Consider the following 27,181-nt stretch of genomic DNA (forward strand, 5'->3'; position numbering starts at 1 on the left):
CAGTGGAGCCGATCATAATAACTGTAACTCAAACACATTCAGCAATGTTTACTAACTGGGTAGGTAATTGCGGGGATGCGAAGTGCACCTGTTCGCACTGCCTGCAGAAAAGCAAAACGCAAAATTTCCTCCAAAAAGCAAAACAGTGGTTTGCCAGAGAGAGGAAGGGACCAACAAAAAAGTGAAGACTTATTCTAGGTCAATAGACAGAACTGGAGATTGGGAATGCTCCTCTTTGTAGAAATGGAGAGAGATCGTAGTACTGTTGGAAACAACCCACGATTGACTTTTCCTGCATAATCCCATTAAAACGGAACAGGAGCTTGAATGGGATGAAAATATAGTCACATAAGAAGTTATAATATTTTTTCTTCAAGAACTGAAATTTAGTACATGCAATTTAGGGCGTGTTCCACCCTCCCCCTTCTCCCGTCGCACTGTCATTAATACGACACAGACAGGCATGAAAACAAAGTCAATAATACACAAATATTAGCCTGAAGGAAATCAATCGTGCTGGAATTGCTGTCAGGGGGAGAATCTGGGGAAGGCGGAGAGGTGCAGCCACACTTTCCTAACAGTCCCTATAACTAGTCATCGTAGAAGATTATAAAACAGCTGGAGGGACAAGTTTAGCCATGCCTGAATATAAGGGATGACACGATTGGCTAAAAGCGGATGAGAGTCGGCAGTCTTGGGGATTTAGTTAGAGACCCTCTCTAATCATTCGACCACTCCGGGTCAAAACAGAGAAGCCTACTGCCCCCCCACCCCGAAGTTTAATGAGACGATGGTCCTTTAAGGGGAGGAGGAGCTAAGTAACTGACGTCATTATGCTGGTGTATGTGATCCAGGAAATAGAAGAATCCCGAGGAACCATTTTAAACAGTGCGAGGAGTTTCAATGGCGTGAACAACATCAAGAGCCGAGCGCTTCCGATGGATACGGGTTTATAAAGGTAAGAGGAAGATGCACATAATCCCAAGTAAAGTGAGGAAACTGAGAGTATTCCTTCCAAACATTATAGAGCTGCGCGTAGTGTTGTGGAAACGAGATATTATATTTTTGGTGGGAGATTTTTGTGTGTTTCTATAAATGTGTGTGTGCCTTAAAAGAGTACCTAAAATCCAGCAAAAGTTAAATCCGTGTCTCTAGGAAGTGCTGCAATTTATTTACTTTTTACTTCTAAGGAGTTCATTTACACATTACTTTTGCAGTTACTCTCCAATATATTTCTCAAGCTGAAACCCTGTTGTTTTATCAGAAGTTTCTAGATCTTAAATATACAAGCTCCATTGAAATATGTTGAACTTTCTTCCGAGGAGATTCAGGATAGAGTTGATAGGGTGCAATTCAAAAGCCACTCATAAATGCTGTGGTAGCATTTCTGCCATTGGATGGTTGACTTGACACTATTTTAGTGTCCTCATTACAGCTATTGATTTCAGTGAAGCCTAATTCTGAACAAATGTTTTTCTGTGTAACTGTGCTGATTGGATCTGTGCAAGCTAGAGGAGAACTTTTGCTGGTAACAAGATGTTAGACTGCTCATCCATGACTTGAGCTACATTATGTTTTCCCATCCTGGTAATCCTCTTCCAGAAAAGATGCAGAAGAACAATAAAGATATATTTGTGTTTGGGCTACCTCTGCATTTCAAAGTGTTTGCTTAAAACTGATGGTGTGAATAAGGTAAATAAGGATTTGCAGATGTGCATCATCCAGGCATACTTGTCAGGAAGCTATTATTGGATGCAGTTTGTTGTACTATATACTATGTAGCCAAAGACACCCACAACTGGAGGCTGCAATTAGCAAAGGATGATTAGCGCACCTCACTTGCCCTTCTAAAGGTTGGAATGGCTCTGCCCTGAACTCCCCTTCTCAATATTCACGAGTTGGACTTTGACCTTTCATCTGCTTTCCCTGAGAATGATGTGCATGCCTTGTGATATGTTACTTCCTACCATTACTTCCTAAAACGGCTTCTGCAGTTTCCACTGAAATGATATATACTGCTTTGCTGTTTCATAGCCAAACATTCTCTATGTAATGTGTGAAATGGCCATTAGGGAGAGTACAGACTTCAGTGATGGTCCCTATATAGACAACAGAAAGAGCCAAAGTATGAAAAGTACTGTACTATATTGTACTCAAGGAACATATATAAAAGGGTAATATGGTGCACATAGGACATTGTGCAATATACATACACAATGGAATGTTGGTCATTCCTCTATTTAGGAATGGTAGCCATTCGGAAGCTTGTTGATTTAAATAGGCATGGGATTTCTCCTGAACACATCTGAATCCTTGTGCTGGATCAATATAATACCCCTGGTTACTGGGCATTTCAGTCCTCTGAAGGGTGGCCCACTACCCTATAACCTGTGCACATACTGAGATTGACAGCTGAGACCTTATCCTCGTACCTCCCATGTTCAAGAGAGTACAGGGCCTTTTCTGTTATGGTGCTCCAATTACGGAATACTGTCTCCAAAAATACTCTTTTTGCACCCATTTTTCTCTTAACTTGTGTTCAGTTATACCAAAGCTCTATGGTTTTAGTTTCAGGAGCTGTTTATTGCCATTCAAGACCCACACAGTGGGTCCTACCGAGCCTGAAGACTTCCTTCGATTAGAGGACGGGAAAATGATGTCCCTGGACAATTTTCAAAATACAGTCCAGAACCCGGTAACTATCTCCTGTTCATCTTCTTTCCTTTTGATGCCTGTAGATTTTGTCATTTCACCTTAAAGAAAGCTTGTTTTACGGTAAAAGTGAAGCGAAAATTTAGAGAACTAGGTCAAAGACAAAGTGGATGAAGAGAAAGAAGGGCTGGCAGAAGTCTAGTGTCCCATGTGATTGTGGGCTGAGAGGAGAAGCTAATGGCCAGGGTGTCGGGGAAGTCTGATAGCAGCGAGTTTAATTAGAAGGAAGCCCCATGGGTTCAAAGTTACTTCCTAGTATTTAGGCTTGCAGCCTGAGAGAAGCAGCTAGAGGAGTGTGGACAAGTAGGTCTCGGAGCTGTGTGTGTACATCTATCTTTTTGGAGAAGAAAGGCACATAGGTTAGGATTAGAAATCTAGTCCAAATTAATTTGATGGCTGCTCTTTGTCCTGGGACTGCTCTAGGTCCCAAGCCCATGTTGTATATCAGGGATGTCCAACAGGTCGATTGTGATCTACTGGTAGATCCCCGGGAGGTCTTGGTAGACCACGGTCGATCGCTGGGTCTCTTTCCTTAGTGTTGGTAAAATAGAATCCGGTACCGCCCTCCATTGTTGCATGATCTGCAGAACGGAAGACGGAGTTTACTCGGCAAGTAAACTATTTCTCCCTTGAGTTTAGGCTTGAATTCACAAAAATCTGTGCTTTCCTCCTACCTAAAAAAAGCTCAACAACTTGTAGCTGAACCCCCCAAAAGGGGGTAGATCACTGCCAGTTTTTAATTCTGTGAGTAGATCGCAGTCTCTTGGGAGTTGGCAACCCCTGTTGTATATGGATAATGCACCCACCAGTTCCTAGAAGTGATTTCTTGTTTTACACCTGTCAGTTCAAACAAATAGGTATGCCAGCCGCCTTAGACTGTGTCCCAGCAAAGAGTTTCTCTGAATTGGCGAAACTAGTAGATCTTGCTAATTATGACCCCCGTCCCTCCCCCCAAATAAAAATTGTTCAAAACTTGCTTTTGTTGAGTCCTAGTTAGTGAAATACAGGAAAGGCTAATAATGTAAATAAACTATGTATAAATTTCATTTTTATTCTTCTCAAGTCTGAAGCATAATAATTCCATTTCCCTCTCCTTTTTATAGAGTATTCCGTATGCTGGGACTATAATTGGGGGTCTTTTGCCTGGAGAGCTTGTGGTCATACGTGGGTCTGTCCCAGAAGGTGCAGAAAGGTAAGAGTTCAAATAAGATATTTATAAATAGTCCTCTGGTAGGTGATGGTTGAAGGCAAGCACACAAAGAAATGACAGCAGAACACGTTCCCTCACATATTGAAATGGTTGCATCAAATCCGTATGAAATTGAAGCTTTTGAGAAGTGTTACAAATTGCTGGAAGTACTTGCTGCTTCCGCATCATAGGTTTTCTGGTGGAAGTGATAGTGTTGTGAAATTACTCCCCAGAAATAATTTCAAATAATGCATGGCTTGGGAAAGTAATTGGCTTCTGCTCCTAAGATCTGAACATTAAATGAAGGTCATGATAAAGTGAATATGCAAGAAGTCTGGCTTATGCAATGACTTGAAATGTATGCGTATATTAAATAATGTTTTAAAATGTTCACTAGATTTTTTGGGGGATGGGGGGAGTATTTCTGGTAATTGCTAGTGACCTGTGCCATAGCCATGAACATACCCACTTAAAAAATAATAATAATGGCTTTCATTACATCTATGACATGGACATATATAGACTACAAAGAGCCTTTCTGTGTTTCATACACCATCTTTAGTATCAGAAGTTGAAAAGTGGAACTGATGCTTGTATTCTCATCTTGCTGAGAGTAGTTTGGTATCTTCACTTGTGAGTCCAGTGACCAAGCTATGGCTAAGCCCTCTGCCAATGTGACTGTGTTGCCATGAGCATGAGCCAAACTAAGAGTTAGGTGCTTCTATTATCCAGCGCAATCTTCTGGATTCATATAGCAGACATGGAATATAGAGCAAGCATCCTATTCTCACAGGTAGCAATTATGCAGTTGACCTCTGCTGCCTTAGATAGTTGTTGCATGTTGCTTATGGGAAGGTTGAACTGACCCATGTGTTTCAATTTACTGCTAGGTTCCAGATAGACTTCCAGTGTGGCAATAGCACAAAACCTCGGGCTGATGTAGCCTTTCATTTCAACCCCCGCTTCAAAAAATCTGGTTGCATCGTTTGCAATACCCTACAGAATGAAAGATGGGGCTGGGAAGAGATAACTCACACAATGCCTTTTGGAAAAGGAAAGCCATTTGAGATTGTTTTTATGGTTCTGCATGATAAATTCCAGGTGAGTTATTAGAAGCTGATTACTTACTTCCTTAGCCAATCTGTCATGCCCAAAAGCACAGAAGGTGCAATCCAGCCAAAGTCAGGCATTGACGTCACACTGGTTTCAACAGGATTTAAGAGCTTAACTCTCCCACTGAAATTAGTAGAACTTAAGAAGTGCTTAATTTTGCCTGAATTGCTCCATTTCAAACAACTTGAGTGTTTGTGGATCAGTGCTCTTTATAGCCACTGCAGGGTTTAATTTTTGTTTTTGTTTTGCTTCTAGATGAAGTTGTGTTGATGTGAATAAAACATACTGTCATGGTGAATTATAGAGTTGTAAAACATGATAGAAAAAGAGGATGGTATCACTGTTTCTTGACAAGGGGTAAGCCATGCAGACTAGTTGTATGGTACAGAATAGGTCAGGATGGCACTTTTACCTGTTGGTCTAAGAAGCATGCAGCTAGGAAGAAGAGGTTTTCCATTTCCTGCAAGGATCCACTCTTTCCCGTCTTACATGTAGAAAACTACTGGTTTAATAGTAGTGCGTAGGTTCCAGTAAACCAGAGAGACAAGAAGTGGGAGGCAGCAATGGTTAATGAACCAACACTTGCTATTAAGATTGTATTCAGGCATCAAAAAATTATATTTGGAGCTGAATGCAACTAACGACAAATATTTCTGCTCACAATGTGTCTCATATTCTCACAATTTGCCATTAGCTGTCTTCTTACCAGCACACCTGTCACTTTTTTATTTTAAAGGCAGTGTTGAAGAAATTGTTCACCCATTTTTCATGAACGCATAATTCCTTCTCTTAAAAACTGCATGATCAGGGTTTTTTGTTCACATTAACAAATGCTGCAGTGGCGCCCATACATCTGCCTGATAAATTGGATGCGGTATACTGCCAAAAGGGAGGGAGAAAATGTGAAGATGATAAAGTGTCTGTAGTGTCTGAGTTTCGTGAAGTAACCAGGGTTTTAGCTTTTGCTGGCAGCTGTAATTCATAAGCTGTTTGGGTGAATGGGTACAGTGGTGATATTCTCAAGCTCAGGTGGGGATTACAAAGAAAGAGAAAAGTGCCAATAGCAAAGGAAGCAGCCAAAAAGAGAAATGGACAATTTTCGTTAGCTGAAAATAACAGCAGACCTTTGCAGAGCTGCAGTAAGATAGATGTCATTCCATGACAAAATCAGGACACGAAGTTCAAAACCTGGGGGATACAGTGCTGATTTATTGCGCTCCCACCTTGTGCAATTAGTATATGGAAAGATACTAGTTGTGTGTGGACACAATTTTAGAAGACAGATTGTCCTTCCAGCTTTTGGGTTTGTGTTGTCCTTGGGACTCACTGCTGACAGCTCAATAACTTACATGCCAGGCTTCCAGAGCATGCAGACTAACCATTTTGAGGCAGTTGAATAAGAGAATATTGTGAAAAATTGCATCTAGGCGCCTTATTTGTTTTCAGAAATGTGAAAATGAGAAACTGCCAACATCTTTGTTGGAAGCCAGTTGCATGCCAAAAGAACTTAAACTAAGATGCATTTGCATGAATAACTATAAAGTTTGGATGATAGCATATTTTCATCACAACTGTGTGAAATAGCTGTGTGTTTTTGTTTCTATTTTTTCCTAGGTATCTGTAAATGGAAAGCACTTGTTGATCTACAAGCATAGGCTTAACCTTGAAAAAATAGATACAATTGGAATATATGGAAATGTGCAAGTCAATATGATAGGATTTGTGTCAAATGCGGTAAGTTATTAAATAACGCAGCAACTTATTTAGGGATTGCATAGATAGATAGATAGATAGATAGATAGATAGATAGATAGTATTAAGCTTATCTTACCCTTCCTCCAAGGTGATACATATTATTTATTTCCCACCCCCATTTTTCCTCGTCACAACTCTGTTAAGTAGGTTGGGTTGAAAGCCTAGTGATTGGCCTAATGTCATTTGGTGAGCTTCATGGCCAAGTGTGCATCTGAACATGAGTCCCCCCAAATTCACTCCAGTACTCTAACCACTGCATCAAAGTGACTCCACGTTGCCTGTCTATATTATAGACATTTTTCTGCTGCTTACAATTTCATGCTGCGGTGGAACACATAAAGAGCAACTATGGATAGGTCAGAATAGATCTGACGGTGTGCTTCACTCCCAGCCAGAAACATCTAGGAAGGGGTGAAAATATTGCCTGCAGCAGTGTGTGATTTTTGACAGAGGAATTGCCCAGTGACTTGGGCAGTGAGAAATATTGTACCCTGAGCACAGTATTTATATAACTACTAACACGAACAGTTTGGGGCCTAATGTGTCTGCATGGTGTCTTCATATTGCCTATGGAGAGTCCAGAAATAATGAAGAGCCTGTTTTGCTTTTGAGGAAGTGATTCCACGTTCTCTCCACACAAATTGGTGTATCACTGAAGTGGCAGATATCCTTGCAATGTAGTCAGTCTACCTCATTTGACTTTGTGTCTCTGTGGTGACACAAAGAAGTTGTGCGATCTGCCCCTGCTGGATCATCACTGACTTGCTAATGTGTTTGAGGACCATCTTAATAAAGCAGGGGTGGGAAATCTGTGACCCTCTAGATCAGGCATAGGCAAACTCGGCCCTCCAGATGTTTTGGGACTACAACTCCCATCATCCCTAGCTAACAGGACCAGTGGTCAAGGATGATGGGAGTTGTAGTCTCAAAACATCTGGAGGGCCGAGTTTGCCTATGCCTGATATAGATGTTGCTGAACTCCAGCTCCCGTCAGCCCCAGCCAGCATGGTCGGTGGTCAGGGATGTAGGAGGTTTCATCCAACAACCTCTAGAGGGTCGCAGTTTCCCACCCTGTTTTTAAAGCAATGAAAAACCATCTCTCCTTCAACAGCTTGCTAATGAAACATTCATAGTTACAAAGATATTCAGAGATGACAGCTCATTATGTGAGTTTTCTGTGACCTATGAGTGTTGATCTCTCAACCTGTCTTTTCTCTGCAGTCTTTGCAAGGCTCTCAGCCATCCTTGCTAGGGGCAACAAAGACAAACGCAGGAAATGTAGGTATTCTTCTTATCTGGCTAGGTTCACAGCTTTGTTCTTCTTAGGTTATAGCAAAGTCTCTCTTTCTCTTTCCAGCAGGAAGAAGTCCCTGATGCATCACAGTTTGTAAGTATCAGTTGGCATGTAAACCACATTTGAAACACAATGCAAGAGTTATTAAGGAGTGGGCACAGATGAGCTTTTTCACATGACCCCTTGATGCAGAATTGTATAGCCTCATTCTTGCTTAAGTGGCCATTCCTTTTGAAATCATTTTTGTAAGGTAAAGTCTTGTCTCTCCATCCCTTCACTATTTGCTAGGGTATTAATGAGAGAGTGTACACTTGATAAATTTATCCTTATTCTTCAAGCCATGTTATGCAACTGTATTTTTCCATGGCTACCCCAGTTGATTTCCTGCAGTAAACATGCAATATATGTGTCTTTCTCACCATCATAGGACATGTGATGGGAAGCACTGTTTGGCTGCAGTTTCCCACTCTGCATTCCTCTTCCCATGTTTACTGTGGGAGCTACAGTTGCACCTGATGCAATTGTGATTGCCACTTAAAGTTTGAATAAATCTTGTAGGAGAGTACCTCATTAAAAACACCAGTGAATGTAAGGTTTGATGTAAACCACTTGGAGGGTTTTGTAGACTAAGCAGTATATAACACTCTTTAAAAAAAATCAATAAGGCAATGAGAGGAAAAGCTGAGGAATTAGTAAAAGGATAAATGTATTGTCAAAATAAAGAGGGGCATTCCAAATGATATCCGAACCTGTTTTATGTTTGCTTGTCATCCAAAAATGGAATGAACAGTGCGGCAGATGTAAAAACTAACTGATCACAGGATTCATGTTTCAAGAGAAACGTTTCAGTCCATTAATTTTGGAATAATAATTCTAAGCATGGTTACATTTTCAGGTAGTTCCTTACATTGCAAGACTTCATTCTCCTCTTGAGCCTGGGCGAACAATTGTCGTAAAAGGAGAAATTAATGAAAAAGCAAATGGGTTAGTAAAATCAGAGTGGCATTTGTCATTTTTCTTAGGCTGTTTTAACATGCTGTTGTTTTTGGTCTCTTTCTCTGTGTGTATTTAGAATACACTAATAGCATAATCCAAAGTATCATGACTAAGTTCTTCTCGGAAGTATTAAGAATCAGAAACCTACATGCTCTGGATAAAACATAGCAACCGCCTTGGAACCCTTTCACTGTATTTCTGATTTATTTTGCTTTTGAAAATGTTTTTGTTGGTGTGTGTAAATAAAAGAAGTCATTAAAAAAATTGCAAGTTCTAATCAGAACCTTTGTTGTCACTGATTGTTGTAAACCATAATAGCAGTACTTTCTGACTTCTTTCAGTAATTCCCACCACTGTCCAGTATGATAGCGATGCTGCAGTAGCTTAACATTACTATTTTGTTCACAGCTTTGCCATTAACCTTAAAGCCAGTGACTCAGATGACATTGCTCTGCATCTGAATCCCCGAATAAGAGATAAAGCTTTTGTGAGAAATTCCTACCTGGACAGCAGCTGGGGAGAAGAAGAAAAGCAGATCCCTCACTTTCCTTTCGCTCCAGGAATGTATTTTGAGGTAACTAATTAAACAAATACAGACCAGCAGTGATCTGCTGCAGTATATGCAATGCAGACGTTTGCAGGGGATGAAAAAATAGTGTCGGACTGGGTAGAGGAGAATATGGTGTAACATTAGTTCTCCCACAGAGACTAAACTCTGGCCCTCTGAAATGTTTTTGGATTTAAAGTCCCATCATCAGTGACCATCCTGTTGGTGGCAGCTGATGGGAGCTGGAATCCCAACAGTCCTAGGCAGTTATGAGTACTTTCTACCATATTTCTTTCTCTGGAGCATGTACCATGGACATGCAGAATTTGGTAGCTGATTATCATAGATGGCAGGGACATGTTTGAAGTCGCAGGACGATTCAAGTAGAAATACACTATGCCCAGTGACTCAGGCAAGAATGGTGATGTTTTGGAATCTATACCTCCTTTGCCCAGATCATGGAATATTTTTGTAAGGACTGAACTGTGATAGGATGACTAGACTCTCACTACAGATTTCTGCCAGCCTCGGTCTGTGCATCAACTTAATACAGCACAAACAGCTGTTTATGTCACAGCAGTTTAAGCAGTGTGGCAGATAGGACCTTTGTCGCATATTCCCTTCCCCTTGCCTGCAAGGCTGCCAGGTAGCTCACAGGGGCAGCACAAGGAGAGGTTGTAGCTTCAGCACACAGCATCCTATAGTCTTAAAAGTTTCTATTTCTAAACATGTTCTGAAACCATTTGAATATTACGGTTGCGAACTATCCTACCTTGTAAATGATTCCTCAAACATGGCCATCCTTAGTTGTTGGGTAGGTTGTAGCCTTCGCCTTGCAGATGCTCCTATCTTACGCACCCCATAACTTTGAATGTTTTTAATTTAACTAAGGATGTCAAATGTCTTTAACTTTCAGTTGATAATACTCTGCAAGGCCCATCAGTACAACATTGCGATCAACGGTGTGCATGCCATAGAGTACAAACACCGGTTCAAACAACTTGGAAAGATCAGCATCCTGGAAATCCGTGGGGACCTTCGACTGCTGGATGTGAGGAGCTGGTAACCTTGATGTAGTACTTGTGTGTTACTTTCAAAGTGATTTTAGAAAGGTCTCCTTGAATCCCTTCCTCTAATCTTGAGGACACTGAGCAGCATTAAACTTGATCCATCTACCGCAGCAAAAAATACATATATACTGGATGCAGGTTGCTTACAAAAACCTTTCTGTATTTGTCCATGGAAATCAACTGACATAATATCTAAAAACTAACCATAGCTTGCAGAATAAACATACTGTTGATTCACAGTGTAATGTTAAGTTATAAATAGTTACCAGCTGCTGTTACTAAAATTGTGTATGCTAAATTCAACTAGTGAATTTGAAGACTATATTGTTAAGCTAACTCTGCTGCTGGTAATGGAAGGTACAGCAGATTCAAAAAAACTCTTATGTTCTTACCTTTCTCATGCTTTTAGAACATTTCTAGAAATTATAACCAGTATATACTCTCAACTGGTTGCACTGTACTGGAAAATACATATTCTCATGAAGGGCACCATTAGTAGTCTCAATGGTTAGAGGTGTCTTTCTTCACAAAAACATGACTAAAATGGAGAAGTTCCTATTTTCTTGTACCAGATAAGTGTTTGGGGTTTAGGGCTAGGGATTAGAGACAAAGGGTCCATTTTTCTCTCTTAGCTGAATAGCTCTGAAGGGTGCAGAATTAAAATTTTACTTCTGTGAAGCTGTGTAGAGAAAATTAAAGAATTTTGGAAGTCATGGTATTATCTTTTAAAAAAATGAACTATAATGACCTGCTGCAGTGGCAGGGAAACTGTGGCCCACCCAGCTGTTGTTGGACTTCATCTCAAGGCAGCATGGCCAATAGGAATGAGGAGGTATAATCAAACAAGTGGAGGCCCATGCATGTCCCTTCCCTGGTCTACCTGAAACCTTTTATTTAACAATGCCACCAGCAGAGATTAGGTCACAGAGAGATAAGCCCAAGTAGTGAGTGAAGTTTCCTCTTCAGCTCCACCAAGTTGGCAGAAGATTTTATTTAAACAGCTAGGCCAGGACAGTGTTAGTTTCCTCATGGGGGTTGAGGCAAGAGCTAGATTTACTGCAGAATTTAGATGAAGGATCAGCTGTCACAGCTGCCTGTCATTAGTAGGATGTGATACAGAAGAGTTTTTGCTTCAGGCACAAAGTTGGGTGATGTGTTTTTACCTCACACTTTCCTAATGTGAAGAACGCATCCAGTTTACGCAAGCCAGAGAAAGGATAAATGCCAAGTGTCCAACCGTTTATAAATGAATGTTTTTTAATATCACAATTCAGAGTGGAAAAAAATGTATACAATTAAAATTCTTGTTTAACATTAAAAAAATGTTCACTGTTTATGTTTAAATATTATTGAGAATGATGAAAAGAAAAAGACCATGGATAGTCTTAGAAGTAACTCTGCAGTGGTTCTCCAAGAATAACCTCAAGCTGCTGAATAGTCTTCTGGCACTGGTGTTCCACTTCTTCACATTCATCTGGGGAGGAGGGGGACAGACAAACAACATCATAGTAACTATGAAGTCACTGGCAAAAAGGAACTCAATAGTTTCATCCACTATGAAACATTTAAACAGGAGTGAGCAGCTATCTCTGGCACTCCCAAGTGCTGCTGGATTGCTACTCCTATCATTCCTGACCATTGGTTGGGGCAGATGGGAATTGGGAGCCATTAACTTCCCTCCCCAATGAAAGAGGCTCTGGAAGCCTGTTAAGGGTGTGTTTAATTTATGCAACTGCAGCTGGCCAGTTGCCAAGCGCATAAAGTTTTCATCATTTAAGTTAAATGTGCACAAGTTGACGAATGCTAAGCCCAGGGATTGCAGTTCATTTCTTCCTAGCACTAGTGGGGAGAAGGAAAACAGGCCATCAAGTCACGGCACAAACCACTGTGGAAGTGCTTGTGGAACCTCAATGTGCAAACAGACTTGAGCATTTTCTATTAGGGCATATGGACTATCCTGAACCCCACTGAGGAAGGGTGCGAAAAGTGCAGCAACGGCTTCATTTAAAGTAGACTCCCAAGTAGAAATTCTCACAGTGACAATAATATATGCTACATTACCTTCCATAAGCTCTGCCAAGAAAGGAATAGACTCGGGAAGTAGCACCATGTAGTTCTCTCTTATTTTTTGTGCAAGTTCTAGCAAAGTTAGCAAGGCAGCAAATCGAACCTAAGCAAAAAGAGAGCAGCCAGTAGTATCACAGTGGGGCATGTTACTGCATTCAAACACCAAACTTCTGAAGAGGAAATGCTAAGCATAACAAGTTTCTGTGCACAAATTCAGAATCACAGCTTTGCTGAAGTTATCATCCACCACACAACAGTCTGCTCCCTTACTTTAGTCACATGTTTTAGTAAATGCGTCCCACTGGCAGTTCAAGTTAAACCTACAAAGTTGTATCTTAATGGTTGTGCAAGAAAAAGCAGAAAGCAGTTTGCAAAAGCAATACTTCACTCTACATGCATGGCGCTGCAGTGCAAGCAGGGAACTATCCGAAATCAGGTTACATAACAATTGCATACCACTGACAGTCATCTGCCTTCTTAGTCACATCAGGGTGACTTAAATGCAATATTATTTTATGACCCAACTCCGCCACATACCTTGGGTGATGCATGCCTCATCTTCAACAAAATCTGATAGTTCAGTGGCTTCCACAAAGAGTCATCTGCCATTGCAACTGCAAACTGAGCTATGCATGGGATCAAGTGAGTTGTCACTCTCTCCTGGAACCTCTCTTCTCCCCCAAGCATATTTTCCAGCTATTTAGAGAAAACAAATCACATGCACATGAAAGTGAAAGTGAAATAATTTATTTCCTTTTTTGTTTCAGACAGTTACAATATTGTGATAGCTAGCTTCCCTAGTTTCCTTGCCAGTCACCTACAGTTTCTAGAATCCTTTGACACCTCTTCCTTGAAAACTGTCAACTAATGCACCACCCCGGCTGCATTTAATAGGAAGAAAAAAATGGGACTAAGCAAGAACGCTGTCATGGATTGGTTGAACGCAGAGGAATGGTGGGAGGGACCAGCTGGGTAACCCCCAAGGGAAGAGGGCTCAGAGCCGGGGGGAGTGGTGGTTGGACAACAATGTGTGGACAGAGGGAGAGGACTGGGAAGAGGAGGTGTCAGAAACTGAAGGGGTAACGGCTTAGTAAGCTGGGAGAGTTTGTGGCAGAATCGGAGGCAGAAGCTGAAGTAGGAGAGTGGGATGGGGGAGGCTAAGAGGCAGAGATGAGTCCAGTTGGTGAAGAGGCACAGACTGCTGCTGTAAGAACCAGAGGAGGCATTGAAAAGGGTGCAGAAAAGTTTGGCTACACGTAGGCAGTCTCTGATTGCTTAGGAAAAGCTCTCGTGAAGAGGTGGGGACTTTCAGTCTCGGCAACTTATGTTCACGGAGGAAGACTACTGGGAATGAGTTGCGCTGCTCATTAGGCATGACATTCAACCAAGTCTGTGGAGGTTGTGGTTTTGATAATAAAGAGTTAACTCCATCTCTGAACTGTGTGATTACTGACCGACAAATTCCTGTGACGGATGCTACGGGCATGGCTTAAACTTGGTATAGTGCTTTGACAACAATGGAAAACTATGAAGCAGCCAAGGCCCCCCCCCCCTCATGTCCATACGTCTGTTAGTTGAACGATAATGAAATGTATGTATGAAATGATGTATAAAAGGGAAGACATTTAAAGGTACCCAACAAAAATGTCTGCAGTGCCCAATAGTTAAGCAAAAATACGTTTATCAATACCTGATTGACCAAAGGCATCATCAATGTTTCTGCTCTCTCCTTGCTCACAAAATGATGGGAATCAAAGAGGAAGATTTTGTGGAGACAATCAAGGATGAACTGTAGCAATAAACAGCTCTTTTCAGTGTTGTTCTCAGAGTCAAAGAAAGCTTCCTCTGCATCTGCAAAAAATAACAAGAGACCGAAATGAGGCACCATTGGCACTGCTTAACTACCAAAGTAACGCTTGCAGTGGCTACAATTTGCACAAGCCTCATTAGGAGAACATCACATGACATTAGCTGTATGGGCAGGCCATGGTTAAAATGCTAATTTATTCACTATATAGATACAGTGGTACCTCGGGTTACATACGCTTCAGGTTACATACACTTCAGGTTACAGACTCCACTAACCCAGAAATATTGCTTCGGGTTAAGAACTTTGCTTCAGGATGAGAACAGAAATCGCGTGGCAGCAGGAGGCCCCATTAGCTAAAGTGGTGCTTCAGGTTAAGAACAGTTTCAGGTTAAGAACGGAACTCCGGAACGAATTAAGTACTTAACCCGAGGTACCACTGTATAAGCAACATCCAGCCTCTGATGACTGGTTATGGCAAAACTATTGTGACCCACAGTGCGTGATACAGTGTGCCAGTGTTGTAGCTGGCTTCTAGTATATTATCCAGGGCATCAAGTTCCTGGTTATTACAATAGTCATTTAGAAAAAGCACACTTCTCAGGTTGCCATGGGACAGGAGACATCTACTTAGAGGGACTGTATCCTCTGATTCAACCACGGCAGGTAGATATGATTTTAATGTGCTTTCCCTCTTCTTTCTGCCTTTGCTCAAAGCAGATGTAGTCTTCTCTTCCTTTTGAGCATAAACATTACTTTCAAAAATGCACACGTTTCTAGTGCTTAAGGCTAGCTTTAGAGAGCAAGGTCTCCTAAAGACTCAGTAGGTTGGGGAATGGCTAGGAAAGGAATATTATTTCAGTTCTGCACAGCTTCCTATCTGTCCCTACAGATCCTAGTCCTAAGTAATATTTTTCTAGACTGTTTGGCAATATCTCATGAGTTTCATTCCAATAATATAGTATATGAAAATTACGACAAGGTGTTTAAAATAGAAGTGGCACTGCCAAATACAAGGCCGATCATCTAACACTTGCATAGCTTTTGTAATTCCTGTGATGTATTCTGCTTCAATAATTTTGACTTTCCAGGCTGGTTTTCGACTTGCAAAAAACTACTGAGTGTGAGTGCAGCAAAAAAAAGAAGAGAGAAATACAAAAACGAATTAAAATGAGTGGTATTTTATATACTGCATTCCAGAGTGTCTTCTTCCTACCTGTTTGGGAAGTATTGATCTGGTTCAGTGTGTCCGCAAATGGCTTCACTAAATGGCCAGCAAAGAGAGTGAAGAGTCCTTTTAGCTGCTCGGCAATGCAATCTGCCAGTCGGCAGAAAGTCAGCTGCCTCTCCTGAGAGGCACCCTCCGTTTTGGCCCAGTCAAAGAGCTGAAACAGAGAGAGGAATTTTAGTTTCTGTATAATAATAATAATAGCCTGGGCGGCTTATAAATGGCTAGGACAGAAATAGGACAGAACACCCACCTTGAAGAAGAATGGTCTAAAAGACATTTCAGAAAGCTTCATAACCATGCTGATTAAGCACTTAATAATATGAGCCTCCGTCTTCCCAATGTTCTCCAGGTCATCCTAGATGAAAACCGACAGTACCAATCAACACTACAATACTCACTTAATAGTCTATTGGTGAGATACAACGTAGCGAGTGTGGGCTACCAATCATGCAACAGGGCTTATCTTTTCTCTGCTCCCCACCGCCAAAAAATTACCAAATCTTTACCAGAGAGTTGCAGGCCTGAGCAGGATCAGCTCAGGAGGCTGGAAGGGACAGCAAGGCCTGTTGCTTAAGTGAATTTCCATTGTGCAAGCAGACTGCCACAACTGGATCTCATCTTGTGTCTTTACTATACTTAATATTAAGTACACACTTTTTAAAAAAACAACCCAATAGCAATAATTGGCCAATATGTGACCATCTCTAAAAATGGAGAATCAGTGGGTGCAATCCTGCACACAGTTGGGCTTAAATTAGTGAGTTACTCAGCCTGGGTGCAGAACTGTGGCCAGAGCAATCAAAAAATAAGCTGAATACCATGTAATGGGCAATTATTATAGTTTTGCATGTTCCCCAAAGACCTTCCATACACCACCTGAGAATGCTCAGCTCTGAAGTCCAAGGCCTTCAAGAAAAATGCTGTTAGCTCAGACTGATGGGCAGCAAGCGAGTCTTTTTCTAGAATTACGATATGCTCCTTCAGAATATCCATAAGTGCACCTAGATTGTTCTAGAAAACAAAACAAGACCAAGTATATGATAGACATATATTTAAATCAGAACAAAACCTATTTTCTAAGATAATAGAAATAAACAAACATGGAAAAGGCATTTTCTTTCCGGAACATGGTTTCATCAGTATAGGAGCATTCAGTATGAAAATGTTAGAACCAGAGGCTTCTTAGGTGACTAGCAATTATGAAATGTTTGCCCTTATTTAAGATAATGGTGGTCCATCTGCTTTCATAGTCCTTTAAGTTGGCATTTAAAAACAACAACCAGGAACCACTTGCCAAATATGAGAGTGTTAGAGCACAAGTGAAATACAGTGGTGCCTCGCAAGACAAAATTAATTCGTTCCGCGAGTTTTGTCGTCTTGCGATTTTTTTCGTCTTGCGAAGCACGGTGTCGGGAAAGTTTTGGAAAAGCTTCAAAAATAACCAAAGTCTTTAAAAACCTCAAAAAAGGCTACCACACCGCGTTCTATGAGTTGCTCCTCGAAGTCAAGTTGCAACTGTATTAACGGTGTTAAGAAAAAGGAAACAAACTTGCAAGATGTTTCCGTCTTGCGAAGCAAGCCCATAGGGAAAATCGTCTTGCGAAGCAGCTCAAAAAACAAAAAACCCTTTCGTCTAGCGAGTTTTTTGTCTTGCAAGGCATTCGTCTTGCGAGGTACCACTGTATATAAATTACAGCTAGAGCCTCTGGAAAGTAAAGCCAGATCTTTGCAGATAGAAATCCCCCTCCTTAAACGTAAAGTCACTTGGTTTCAAAACTGCACTATAAAACAGTTTTTTGGGTTAATATAAAATATGTCTACGTTTGTAAGTTTTATGTTGTGAACTGCCCTGAGATCTACGGATTAAGGGACATACAAATTTAATAAATCATCATCATCATCTACTTAAGTGAAGAAGCAGAACACATCTAACCTTAGAAACAATTGCAATTTCATCATAACATTTCGTAACTGCTGGCAGAAGGACTCTCGGTGGAAGTGTCGTTGCCAGGGTGTTTTTCAGAAACGTCACACGTAGATTAACAGGAGATGAAGGGCCCATTTCAATGGCAATTCTTTCCAAACGGACCACCTAAAAGGCAGCAAATGTGCAGATCTAATTAGCTGCCAGAGAAGCAGCACAGATGATGTTGCTTGAGCAGTTCATAATTAATCATAAACTGAAGAAAGACATAAGACCCACCTGCAGCAAAATATCCTGGAGATACGGACTGAGAAAGCATGGCAAGGTTTCTACAACCTTCAATAGAGCCGTCACTGAGCTAAGCAAGTAAATTTCACTGGCAACCAACTCCTTTTTGTGTTTTAGTATTTTCAGCAATGCTGGCATTAGCCTGTAAGTAACATATAGAGAAGATTAATTCACTTATTTCCAAACAGGTTGCTCTCCTGAAAAAAAATTTACGATCTTTCTACAGTTTTCAACTCAAATATATTTCTCCACAGGTTGTTTTAAAAGCAGAGTTATTCAACTTTGGGTTCCCAGATGTTGACAGACTGTAGTTACTAAATTTTGTCCCCAAGTCAAATTGTGCTTCAGTCATCCCTATCTGTCATTATTCTCAGCTTTTAAGCTCAAGTATCTGCAATATGAGCATAAAATTCCATGGCCTACCTTGCAGAGCTCCTTCAAATATTAATGAAACAATGGACATAATATGCTTTGAATATTCTAAAGTCCTACATAAACGCTAGATGCATTATTTACTGTACAAGTTCAAAGTGCTACCTTGGTAGGTGAGGTATGGCCTGTGCTTTAAGCACACAGGTGACCTCAGCTGCGCAGAGCAAAGCACTTCCTGCAAGGTTTCTTTCTTTCCTTTCTGAAGAAATCACATCGATGGCGGTTTTCAGCACAGGCACAAATGGCTCGTGCCTTTCTGGGCCGAAACATTTGCACAGCAGCTTCAGGCTGAACAACGCCGTCTGCCTGTTGATCGCCTGCTCTGGCTCCCCGCTGGCCTCACTTGTATCATGCCGCACAACTGTGAGGAGATGGGGAACCAATTCTAACAGCAACTCAACCTGAAAAACAGAATTAGGCAGGCAAATCAATATTGACTAGGATTTCAGTGCCAAGGAAGGTATCATTGCTCCAAAGGCACAAATAAAGGGTGGACTGGCAATGTAAACATCCCATTTTCAAAGCCAAACACAAAGTCACGCTATACATGAACGTATTTTCTTTCCCTTACAAGGCCCGTGAAATGCTTTTCTCAGAATCCTTGACCCTCTTCCCCTTTGTGCCATTTTTAAAAGCACATGGGTAGGGAAGGGATTTGGTTATTTGAGACAGCAAATTCCCATGGTAAGAGGGAAAAGAATCAGTGAGAAGAAAGGGGGTTACTTGTGATTGCTGCCACTGTGTGCGTTGTTGCAGCTTATTGTTCAAGAGGTCCATGGCTTTACGTCTCACAGAAGGCAGCGGGTTGGCCATTAGGCCTTGGATGACGGGGATGAAGGTTTCCGTTGGCATCAAGGCATTGACCTGGAAAGAAAGTAGCAGTGAAATGTACCATGCCAAAAAAAGGGAAGTTCCCACAGGTGTCGGGACTGCTTTCATTATGGAAAAAAACTAGGAAAAACAGGGTTCCTCCTTACTTTTTAAGTGTTGAAGAACCAGCCCCCTGAGATCAATAGATGAATCAGATCGGCACGCAGTGTGATGATGTTTGCTTGGTTTGCATGACAGCTCACATCAGCATCACCGTCAACCAAAGAAACTTACCTTATCCAGTACATCATAGGACTTATTGAGCAGAGCCCTCCAGAATTTTGCTGTTTGCGTGTCGGCATTTTTTTCCACTGATTGTGCCACAGCATTGATGTAGCAAAGAACTTCTTCCAACAATCTGGATAAACAACAATAGTGACCACCATGAGCAAATGCAATCTCTCCATTTGGATGAAGGAAATTCAGCTGGGGCTTTTGCTGTTTCAGCTCCCCTTATAGGAGAAAGGCAGCAGAACTGAATTATGGTGGTTAATTATATATACTATGAAAACCAAAGGACAATCACAGCATTTTTTTTTAAGCTTCCAGTCCTTCATGGCCAAAGAGAAAAAGTTGAACACCATGCTAACAGTTTTTTAAAATGTACTCATTACACAACATTAAAAATAAAATTTCCATATTTATTCTTCTCCTAACTGTGGCACAAGATTCATTCCATGTTCCATTACCCAACCAACTACAGTTTCAGGTCATTTAGTAGATGCATATATGGGCCTGGAAAAGGAGGAGGCCTAGAGATAGTAATGTTAACTGTATCACAGTCAAAAACTCACTTAAGAGTTGCCTACTTTTATACATCTGTGGTTATATTTGCACCCAAAGGGAAAACAAAATGTACCTTTGCTCAAAGACCTTTAACTCCTCAGCGTCTTCACATTCAACCACCTAGGTGATAAAGAAGGGAGAAAAATTATCAACATGCTAGTGGAAATAAAACAGATCTGCTGCGTAAGCCATTATAATGAGGTTCCCTTTGAGCTATTTCACAATATAAAATCAGAGGGGAAGACCAGTGGGCCAGAATCAATGAATAAGTCCTGCTAGCAGAAACCTGTGCAAGGATGTCTCCTCTCTGCATGCTCCCCAGATTGGTCAGGGTGTGTCGGCAGAACCTCCAGACAGCTTGGGAGCGGGGGGAAGAAAGGGGATTGTTTCATATAGCAAGCTGAAATGCAATGGAACAACTGCCATAGTGCTACATTGAATTCTTCCCCTCTGTATGTGCCTTGCTTGGGTTCCTGACCTCCCTTCCCAAGACACCCAGCCAGAAACCCCCCTATTATTGTAGTTTTCTCTTTGTGTAAGCAGTCCTTAGGTAAAGGTAAAGGTACCTCTGACCATTAGGTCCAGTCGTGGCCGACTCTGGAGTTGCGGCACTCATCTCGCTTTACTGGCCGAGGGAGCCGGCGTACAGCTTCCGGGTCATGGGGCCAGCATGACTAAGCCGCTTCTGGCAAACCAGAGCAGCGCACGGAAACGCCGTTTACCTTCCCGCCGGAGCGGTACCTATTTATCTACTTGCACTTTGACGTGCTTTCGAACTGCTAGGTTGGCAGTCCTTGCTTACAGGCAAGTAAGCCTGAATTTATTTTGTGCACAATGTTCAAGGTACACTTCCAGTTCCTACCAGCAAACAGTCCTAACTGTTAGTTCCTAACAGCAAACTTGAAGCTGCAGTCAAGAGGGGAAAAACATTTCTGTGAGTTTCACAGAAAATGATATTAATTACATGCAAATCCACAACTGGAAAAGGAACCACAGAAAGCCCTTCAAAAGATCTGCGTGCCTTACCATTTTCACAAAACTGTGTGAAGCCAGGAGCTGTGACATGAAGGAGATGGACAGGAATTTGAAGTGCCTCAGCTGTTTGCCAGAGTGAGACTCCACATCAAAGAGCTCCGTTTCCTGCCTCTGTGGTTTTTTCTTGGGGAGCCTCGATTTCTTTTGCCCAGGGTCCTCTGTGAAAGTATCCAGCAAATAGCATTGATTTTCCAAGACAAGAAAATGAGTTTTAACATCCCTATAAACTCTAGATTAAAATATCTCAATAGGAGGAAGGGCATAGAGTCTTACACTTTTGGGGGGGGGGGAGATGCGCAACTTGAAAAGCTGTTTTGTAATATGAATTAATTCTGAAAATTGAGGTACGTATGTTTTATTTGCTTAACTTATCTTGGTGCACATTGGGATGGTGAGGGTTCTTTGTAAAGTACAGGGTGCTGGCGGCAGTATGAGCAGACAGGGCTTTGGATGTGGTGGACGACAGAGTCAATCTCACCACTCCATAGGATTGCGCTGTGAGTTTATGATTACGAACAGTGTCAGTAGGAATACTTGCATCTGGTTTCAATCCAATGGTTCTGCCCAACTGGATTGTATTTAGGCAAAAGGCGTGGAAGGTGCCCCCCCCCCCGCAATTACCTTCTTTGTTCTCTGGCAGCTTTGTTAAATAGCCCAGGACTTTCATCAAACTCTGTAACTGTTGGATTACGCTAAATTCGCAGCATACGGAAATCCAGAATTCTGTATCAGTCTCCAAAACAGCGTCCTGTATAAGTAAGAAGATTTTGGGTAGGAGATGATTAGTAAGGGAGAAACTTGCATTATTTCAAAAAAGGAATTAGCCACCCACACCACACTTTCACTAAAAAACCCACACAGTATATATGACACAAAAACATAACCCTTCTACAATAATCATATCAGCAAAAGCATCAATGGCACATCAACAAAATTGGCTGATAATTTTTTCCCTAAGTTCTGAAGGCCTGTTCTGAACAGCAGAATTGCACAATGTCTAAAAGAAATCAGGGCTGACCTGCTGCCAAATTTCTACTGGCAAGGAGTTCCACAGGGAAGAGACTGTCACACTAAAGGCTCGGCAAAAGGGGCCACCAGTACCGCCCCTTCAGACGATCAAGGTTTTAAACAAAGAATATGCAACAGAAGACACCTCTTACCTTCTCTCCATTGGCTACTGCAGCCACAGATTTTGTCACATGCTGTTCGAACAACAATACGAGAAGAATCCAGAGAAACCGCTCCCCTCCCAAAGTGCTTATTAGCTGCTCTAGGATTGGGAGACGCCGATGCTCAGGAACGTGAGGCAAAGCATCCACAAACACGCGGATTATTTTAACCACTACCCCTTCCACATTCCCTGGAGTTTCTGAAGAACCTCCATCCTCCTCGGCCTACGAAGGAAACATTTAAAGAATTAACATGTTGTACGTACAAACTGCAACCTGAACAGCATTTTGCTGTAGGCCATAGAAAAACAGGCCTTCCCCAAACACAAAGGAAAACCCCAAGTTGCAGTTGCAGCAGGAAAACTTCAATATATGATCATGTTCAAGAAGACCTGGAGAGGGAATTATCCATTTTAAAAAGGCATCGGTGCGCTTGTATGTGCTAATGGTGAGTCCTGGAGGCAAGAAGACAGTAGGAGAAGGGAAGTCAGGCCTGATCCAAGACTCAAGAGAACAGTATAACTTGTTGAATACCCAGGTGCACTCACTTGACTGTACAGGCATAGCCAACTTGGTCTTGCACTCCAGATCAGTTGGACTACAATTCCCATCATCCCTGACCACTCACAACACCCAGAGGGCACCGCATTGACTCCCCCTAATGTTTATCTTGCACTGGGAAAATACAGAACCTTCAGAGAGGACTTGCAGGGCATAAGGCTCAGTACAATTTCAAGCCAGAAGATGGTTTTCTAGTAAGTTATTTTTTGAGTTCTACTTTTGCAAGATGTTTGGATTAGGTTAGACTAGGTAGCCACTTAAAGACATAAAGAGTGAATGACTGGAAAGAAAGTTGTAATATGAACACTGCAATGTATTGTTTTCCTGAAGTTACTTGCCCTGTGCTATTTAACCACCACTATCCTTTTTATCAAGAATAATCTACCCTCTGGCTGCACAGTTCCTCCATTCTTGTACCATGTACAATAATTGTACCATGTAAAATTTTATTCTGGGTTGACTACCATAGAAAACTTAAACACTAAAAGTACATTCAGCACCATATTTTTTTTACTGTTTCTATCGAAAATGGGTTGGGGGGTTCTATATCAAGTATGGAAAACCGAACTAAATTATTTTTAATGGAAAGTTAGCCAGCAAGGTCTTTCTTAAGGTATTTCAGTGACCCATTCCCAGATTTGAATTAGCTCACCTGTATAAGAGCAGGAATGACCATCTTCACTGTCTTATTAATCACTTGGAAACTGTAAGCATCATCCAGTCGCATGACATTTGCCCCCATGAAGGTGAAAATGGGCATGATGTTGTGCAGCACTTTACCCTGGAGAAGAGAAATCAGTCACTCACACAACACATTAGAATTTGTGGGGTTTTTTTTCAAGTATTCAATCCTGAAATGCACTTTTGTTTTGCAGTTAAAAATGGTGGGAACCTTAGGTAAGAGAGACACGCAGTGGAAGTTGCTCCTGGTACCAGTCACCACATGACAGGAGAGAAAGGTTTGGATAGTTTACTGTTGCGGAAGATAAGGCTAAGTAAACCAGTTATGGACGTAGCCATATACAGTTTGTGGGCTTTCACAGATGCAGATATATACAAGTACAAAGTATCAGTTGCTCCAAATAAACCCCAGCAACTCAAGACATAACAAGAAACAGATTCCATCTCACAGCAACAAACACTACTGAACAGACATACATTAATCACAGATATAGTCTGGGCACTAGGCTATTTACCATAGCAACAAGACTGACTGACCTTGCACCTGCGATTAGCTCATCCATGGGGTGATTTATGCTCATGAAGGAAATAAACCCCTTCTCATGACCCATTACGCCTTCCTTTCTACTGAAAACTTAAGTGAGTGGTTCCAAATGGCTTTATGAGAACTGGCTATCTTTTCCTACATTTGCACATTCACACTCTAACCCCATAGCAAGAGAGTGAACCTATCTTGGCAGCAAAAGTCTCTGCATTTCTTTTTTTAAAAAAACACCATAGGTGCTGCTGGGTAAACACAGAAATATGTGGCATAGAGATGGGCCCTCCCATCTACCAATACAAGGCTTGCTGAGTTTCTTGCTGCTGTGAGAGGAGAACAGCATTTCTTATGAAGCAGAAGAAAGCAAAAGTAGCTCTTCAACACTGCATCATTAAGAGGCAAGTGCCATTCAGAACAGAGAAGTGACAAGTCTGTGTCCAGAAACAAAAACAATGGGAATTCTGGGAGAATTCAGGGATTGATGGAGTACGGGGGTGGAGGAGAGTGAGGTTTGGGGAGGTCAGAGTGGTCCAAAGAAGGCTGTGACAATGACATCAGATTTGAAGGAGGCAACTTGAAAAGCAAAAATGGGAAGCTGTTTCAAGCATAGGAATGGCTCAGGAAAGAGATAAGATTTAGAATCAATGCACAGAGGAACACCAGAAGATTATCTTTTTAAAAAAAAAAAAAAAAAGGAGTGGAGGGGTGAGTCTTGCTTCTTCTTAGAAACCAATTTCAATTCCATTCCCTGATAACAGCCATGAGAAGGAGGAGGAAAAAGGCAGAGCCTGTACTCACAGGAAACATTCCTGCAGCTGCACCCAGCAAGAGCAAAGCATGGTGATGGGTCTGAGGCATCTCTGAAACCCGGATGCACTGGACTACCAGCTCGACATTGAACTTCTCTTCATCAAGGATACCTCGAAAAGCAAAGCAAAGACTGAAAGCACAGCCAGGCTTAATTCAATATTAGAAACAAGCCTTGTTATACTTATATTCACATGCCAATATATGATGTTTTCGTACTAACCACCTTTTTTATTTTTTAAAGGCATAAGTGTATATAAAGCCTGGGGCAAGCTTTTATACATGGGATCCAAAACTAAACGTCTTTTTTCTTTACCTGCTTTTATCCTGGTACCATCTGGGGACAGTTTCTGACAAATGTTCAACAGACCACCAAGTACTAGCTGCTTTGTGTATTCCAGATTTTCATGTTCTGCGGAAGGTTCCAGGCATCTGGTAATTCAGAAAGGCAGTTAAAAAGCAATGCTGGAGAACAACAGTCTTTGCAGGGTAGCGATCAGAAGGTGGCTATTTGGCAACTGCTGAGTCACCAGGTACATATATACTGGTTTGGGACACATCCATGACAGGGGGCAAAGTAGAGAATCTCCATCAGGTCCCTTTATTTTTCTGACCAGTCTCCACAGGGACACTCTGGTGCTATGAGGCCCTCACATGTAAGGGCTGGATGGTCCCCCATTATGGTTCTGCCACCCTCTAAAGTAAAAATCATTACCTAGCCAGCAAGCTGAAGAGAGTAGGTATCAGTGCTTGTGGGTGTTTGAGCTTCTTCTTGTGTTGCAGCAATTCCAGGATAAGCGTGACTCTGTGCCAGTTCATACTGCTTTCTTCTTGTCCACATTCCTGGTCCTGAACTTTTCTGAAGGATGGAGAAAAAGAAGAGATTTAATTCCATTTATAGAAGCTTAGCCCATCAATTCTAAAAGAAACTGTTTATCTGAATAAAAACCCATATAAAATAAAATAATGGTCTATGAAGAACTAGCACACCAAAGCGAAATTTCTTTGTAGTCGAGACTGGACTGGATGCCTGCATGATACAAAAGTGTTCACAGTATCTAAAAATTGTTAATCAGTCCTATTAGGTTGGGGACACTACAGTGAGCAATGTCAATAATCTCAAAAAGTAGATGGGTCACAAATGGGAAGAAAGGCAACTGGACAATATTTCCGGTTAATTGTACAGTTGTTACTTGATTCTCAAACAGAATGTGTTCTGGAAGTCCATTTGACTTCCAAAACGTTTGGAAACCAAAGCGTGGCTTCCGATTGGCTGCACAGATATCCCTGGATATATGTGCTGTTTTTCAGAGCAGCCTCAGAATCAATGCAAGGACCACCTAATGAGTAGGATCTCCATCAATCTTGGCCCAATGTCTCCAATCCTGCTGAGATTCGGGAGGCACCTACTGCCTGTTTCCAGAAACAAGAGAAGACGTTTTTGTTCCAGTGGGCTTTCCTTGCTAGATAAATGGATCATTGCCATGACTGTCTATTTTGTTTTAGTTTAGCTGTTTTTTGCCGCTTGTATCGCACACTGCCTTGAGATAACTGTGCAGAAGGTGATTAATAAATTATTCTTAATATTAATCATGTTAATTCATGAATGCACACAGATTTGCAAATGGCTTTTTTGCGTTCTATTGCCTTGTACCTCTGCTGCTGCATCTTCTGCCTTCTTGTCTGGTGAACAGTAGCCACATTCTTAGTTTTCGGTAAAGGTTCCAATTCTACACTAACTTGCTCAGCATCAACTGAAATCTAAACATTATACAAGAAAGAAATATTTGGATGATTTTATAGAGACATGGTATCCCTTCATCACATACTCAACAGAACACAAAGTACAGTGGCATCCACTGGACTCACACTTACAACTTTAGAATAATGTTCCCCTGTAAGACTTTGCATTTCGGGGAAGGGAGGCAGGGAGGAAGGCACTATATATTTTTATGTTCTTTTTGAAAATTAGTTAAAAGCATGTTTTTTTAAAATAAAAAAAGGAAAAAAATTTGCTCTTTGAGCACAACTCAAAGACAACCAAAGAACTCCATACTTATATGGAAACAGCAACTTTGTTAAATACATTTATATTTATTTGCTTTGAAAGGAGAAACTGCTATGAAAAACTTCCCCGCAATATTATTTTTTGCTTTACAATGACACATATGCACACACTCAAATATGCAAGACTATTTCTGGACTATCGTTCTAATAACTGTTCCATGCTTTTAATCTCATAATTTAGCACTCATGTATTCGTTAGTTTTCATGGAGCACCAAGTTGAGAGCAATGCAATATGCAA

General features: G+C 41.3%; 2 protein-coding genes across 6 annotated transcripts in view; one reads left to right on the forward strand and one right to left on the reverse strand.

Moving 5' to 3' along the window:
* The first annotated feature begins 837 nt into the window (after nucleotides 1-837).
* On the forward strand, nucleotides 838-12,010 carry LGALS8 (galectin 8). 5 transcript variants are annotated; one of them, XM_080997789.1, is made up of 10 exons: nucleotides 838-958; nucleotides 2,569-2,695; nucleotides 3,816-3,904; nucleotides 4,792-5,002; nucleotides 6,629-6,748; nucleotides 7,991-8,047; nucleotides 8,127-8,156; nucleotides 8,959-9,047; nucleotides 9,468-9,633; nucleotides 10,523-12,010. In XM_080997789.1, exons 2-10 carry the CDS (start codon nucleotides 2,654-2,656, stop codon nucleotides 10,670-10,672), a joined length of 954 nt encoding a protein of 317 aa, XP_080853915.1. In that variant the 5' UTR covers nucleotides 838-958; nucleotides 2,569-2,653; the 3' UTR covers nucleotides 10,673-12,010. The 5 variants fall into 5 exon arrangements, with proteins under 5 accessions (XP_080853915.1, XP_080853917.1, XP_080853916.1 ...); XM_080997791.1 differs by having other exon boundaries at nucleotides 8,130-8,156; XM_080997790.1 differs by having other exon boundaries at nucleotides 2,575-2,695.
* HEATR1 (HEAT repeat containing 1) overlaps nucleotides 11,916-27,181 on the reverse strand; it is a 36,295-nt gene continuing 21,029 nt past the window's right edge. The window contains exons 25-45 of the mRNA XM_080997831.1: nucleotides 26,530-26,636; nucleotides 25,591-25,734; nucleotides 25,192-25,307; nucleotides 24,867-24,988; nucleotides 23,499-23,627; nucleotides 22,277-22,510; nucleotides 21,738-21,864; nucleotides 21,108-21,274; nucleotides 20,155-20,201; nucleotides 19,530-19,653; nucleotides 19,149-19,289; nucleotides 18,531-18,826; nucleotides 17,985-18,135; nucleotides 17,715-17,873; nucleotides 16,658-16,792; nucleotides 16,032-16,136; nucleotides 15,767-15,935; nucleotides 14,434-14,594; nucleotides 13,281-13,439; nucleotides 12,738-12,846; nucleotides 11,916-12,150 (exon numbers count right to left, since the gene is read on the reverse strand). Coding sequence (XP_080853957.1) covers nucleotides 12,062-12,150; nucleotides 12,738-12,846; nucleotides 13,281-13,439; nucleotides 14,434-14,594; nucleotides 15,767-15,935; nucleotides 16,032-16,136; nucleotides 16,658-16,792; nucleotides 17,715-17,873; nucleotides 17,985-18,135; nucleotides 18,531-18,826; nucleotides 19,149-19,289; nucleotides 19,530-19,653; nucleotides 20,155-20,201; nucleotides 21,108-21,274; nucleotides 21,738-21,864; nucleotides 22,277-22,510; nucleotides 23,499-23,627; nucleotides 24,867-24,988; nucleotides 25,192-25,307; nucleotides 25,591-25,734; nucleotides 26,530-26,636 — 2,991 coding nt within the window. The 3' untranslated portion in view covers nucleotides 11,916-12,061. The remainder of the gene's footprint in view (nucleotides 12,151-12,737; nucleotides 12,847-13,280; nucleotides 13,440-14,433; nucleotides 14,595-15,766; nucleotides 15,936-16,031; nucleotides 16,137-16,657; nucleotides 16,793-17,714; nucleotides 17,874-17,984; nucleotides 18,136-18,530; nucleotides 18,827-19,148; nucleotides 19,290-19,529; nucleotides 19,654-20,154; nucleotides 20,202-21,107; nucleotides 21,275-21,737; nucleotides 21,865-22,276; nucleotides 22,511-23,498; nucleotides 23,628-24,866; nucleotides 24,989-25,191; nucleotides 25,308-25,590; nucleotides 25,735-26,529; nucleotides 26,637-27,181) is intronic.

The sequence above is a fragment of the Podarcis pityusensis genome (genome assembly GCF_964106645.2).
Source record: "Podarcis pityusensis genome assembly, chromosome: 3".
Classification (NCBI taxonomy): Eukaryota; Metazoa; Chordata; class Lepidosauria; order Squamata; family Lacertidae; genus Podarcis; species Podarcis pityusensis.

Bases quoted from the DNA above. Each gene is read 5' to 3' on its own strand.
- LGALS8 (XM_080997789.1), top strand. From the start codon at position 2,654: ATGATGTCCCTGGACAATTTTCAAAATACAGTCCAGAACCCG. The intron at 6,749-7,990 runs GTAAGTTATTAA...TTTTCTCTGCAG, and splicing joins TAGGATTTGTGTCAAATGCG to TCTTTGCAAGGCTCTCAGCC. The intron at 9,634-10,522 runs GTAACTAATTAA...TTTAACTTTCAG, and splicing joins CTCCAGGAATGTATTTTGAG to TTGATAATACTCTGCAAGGC.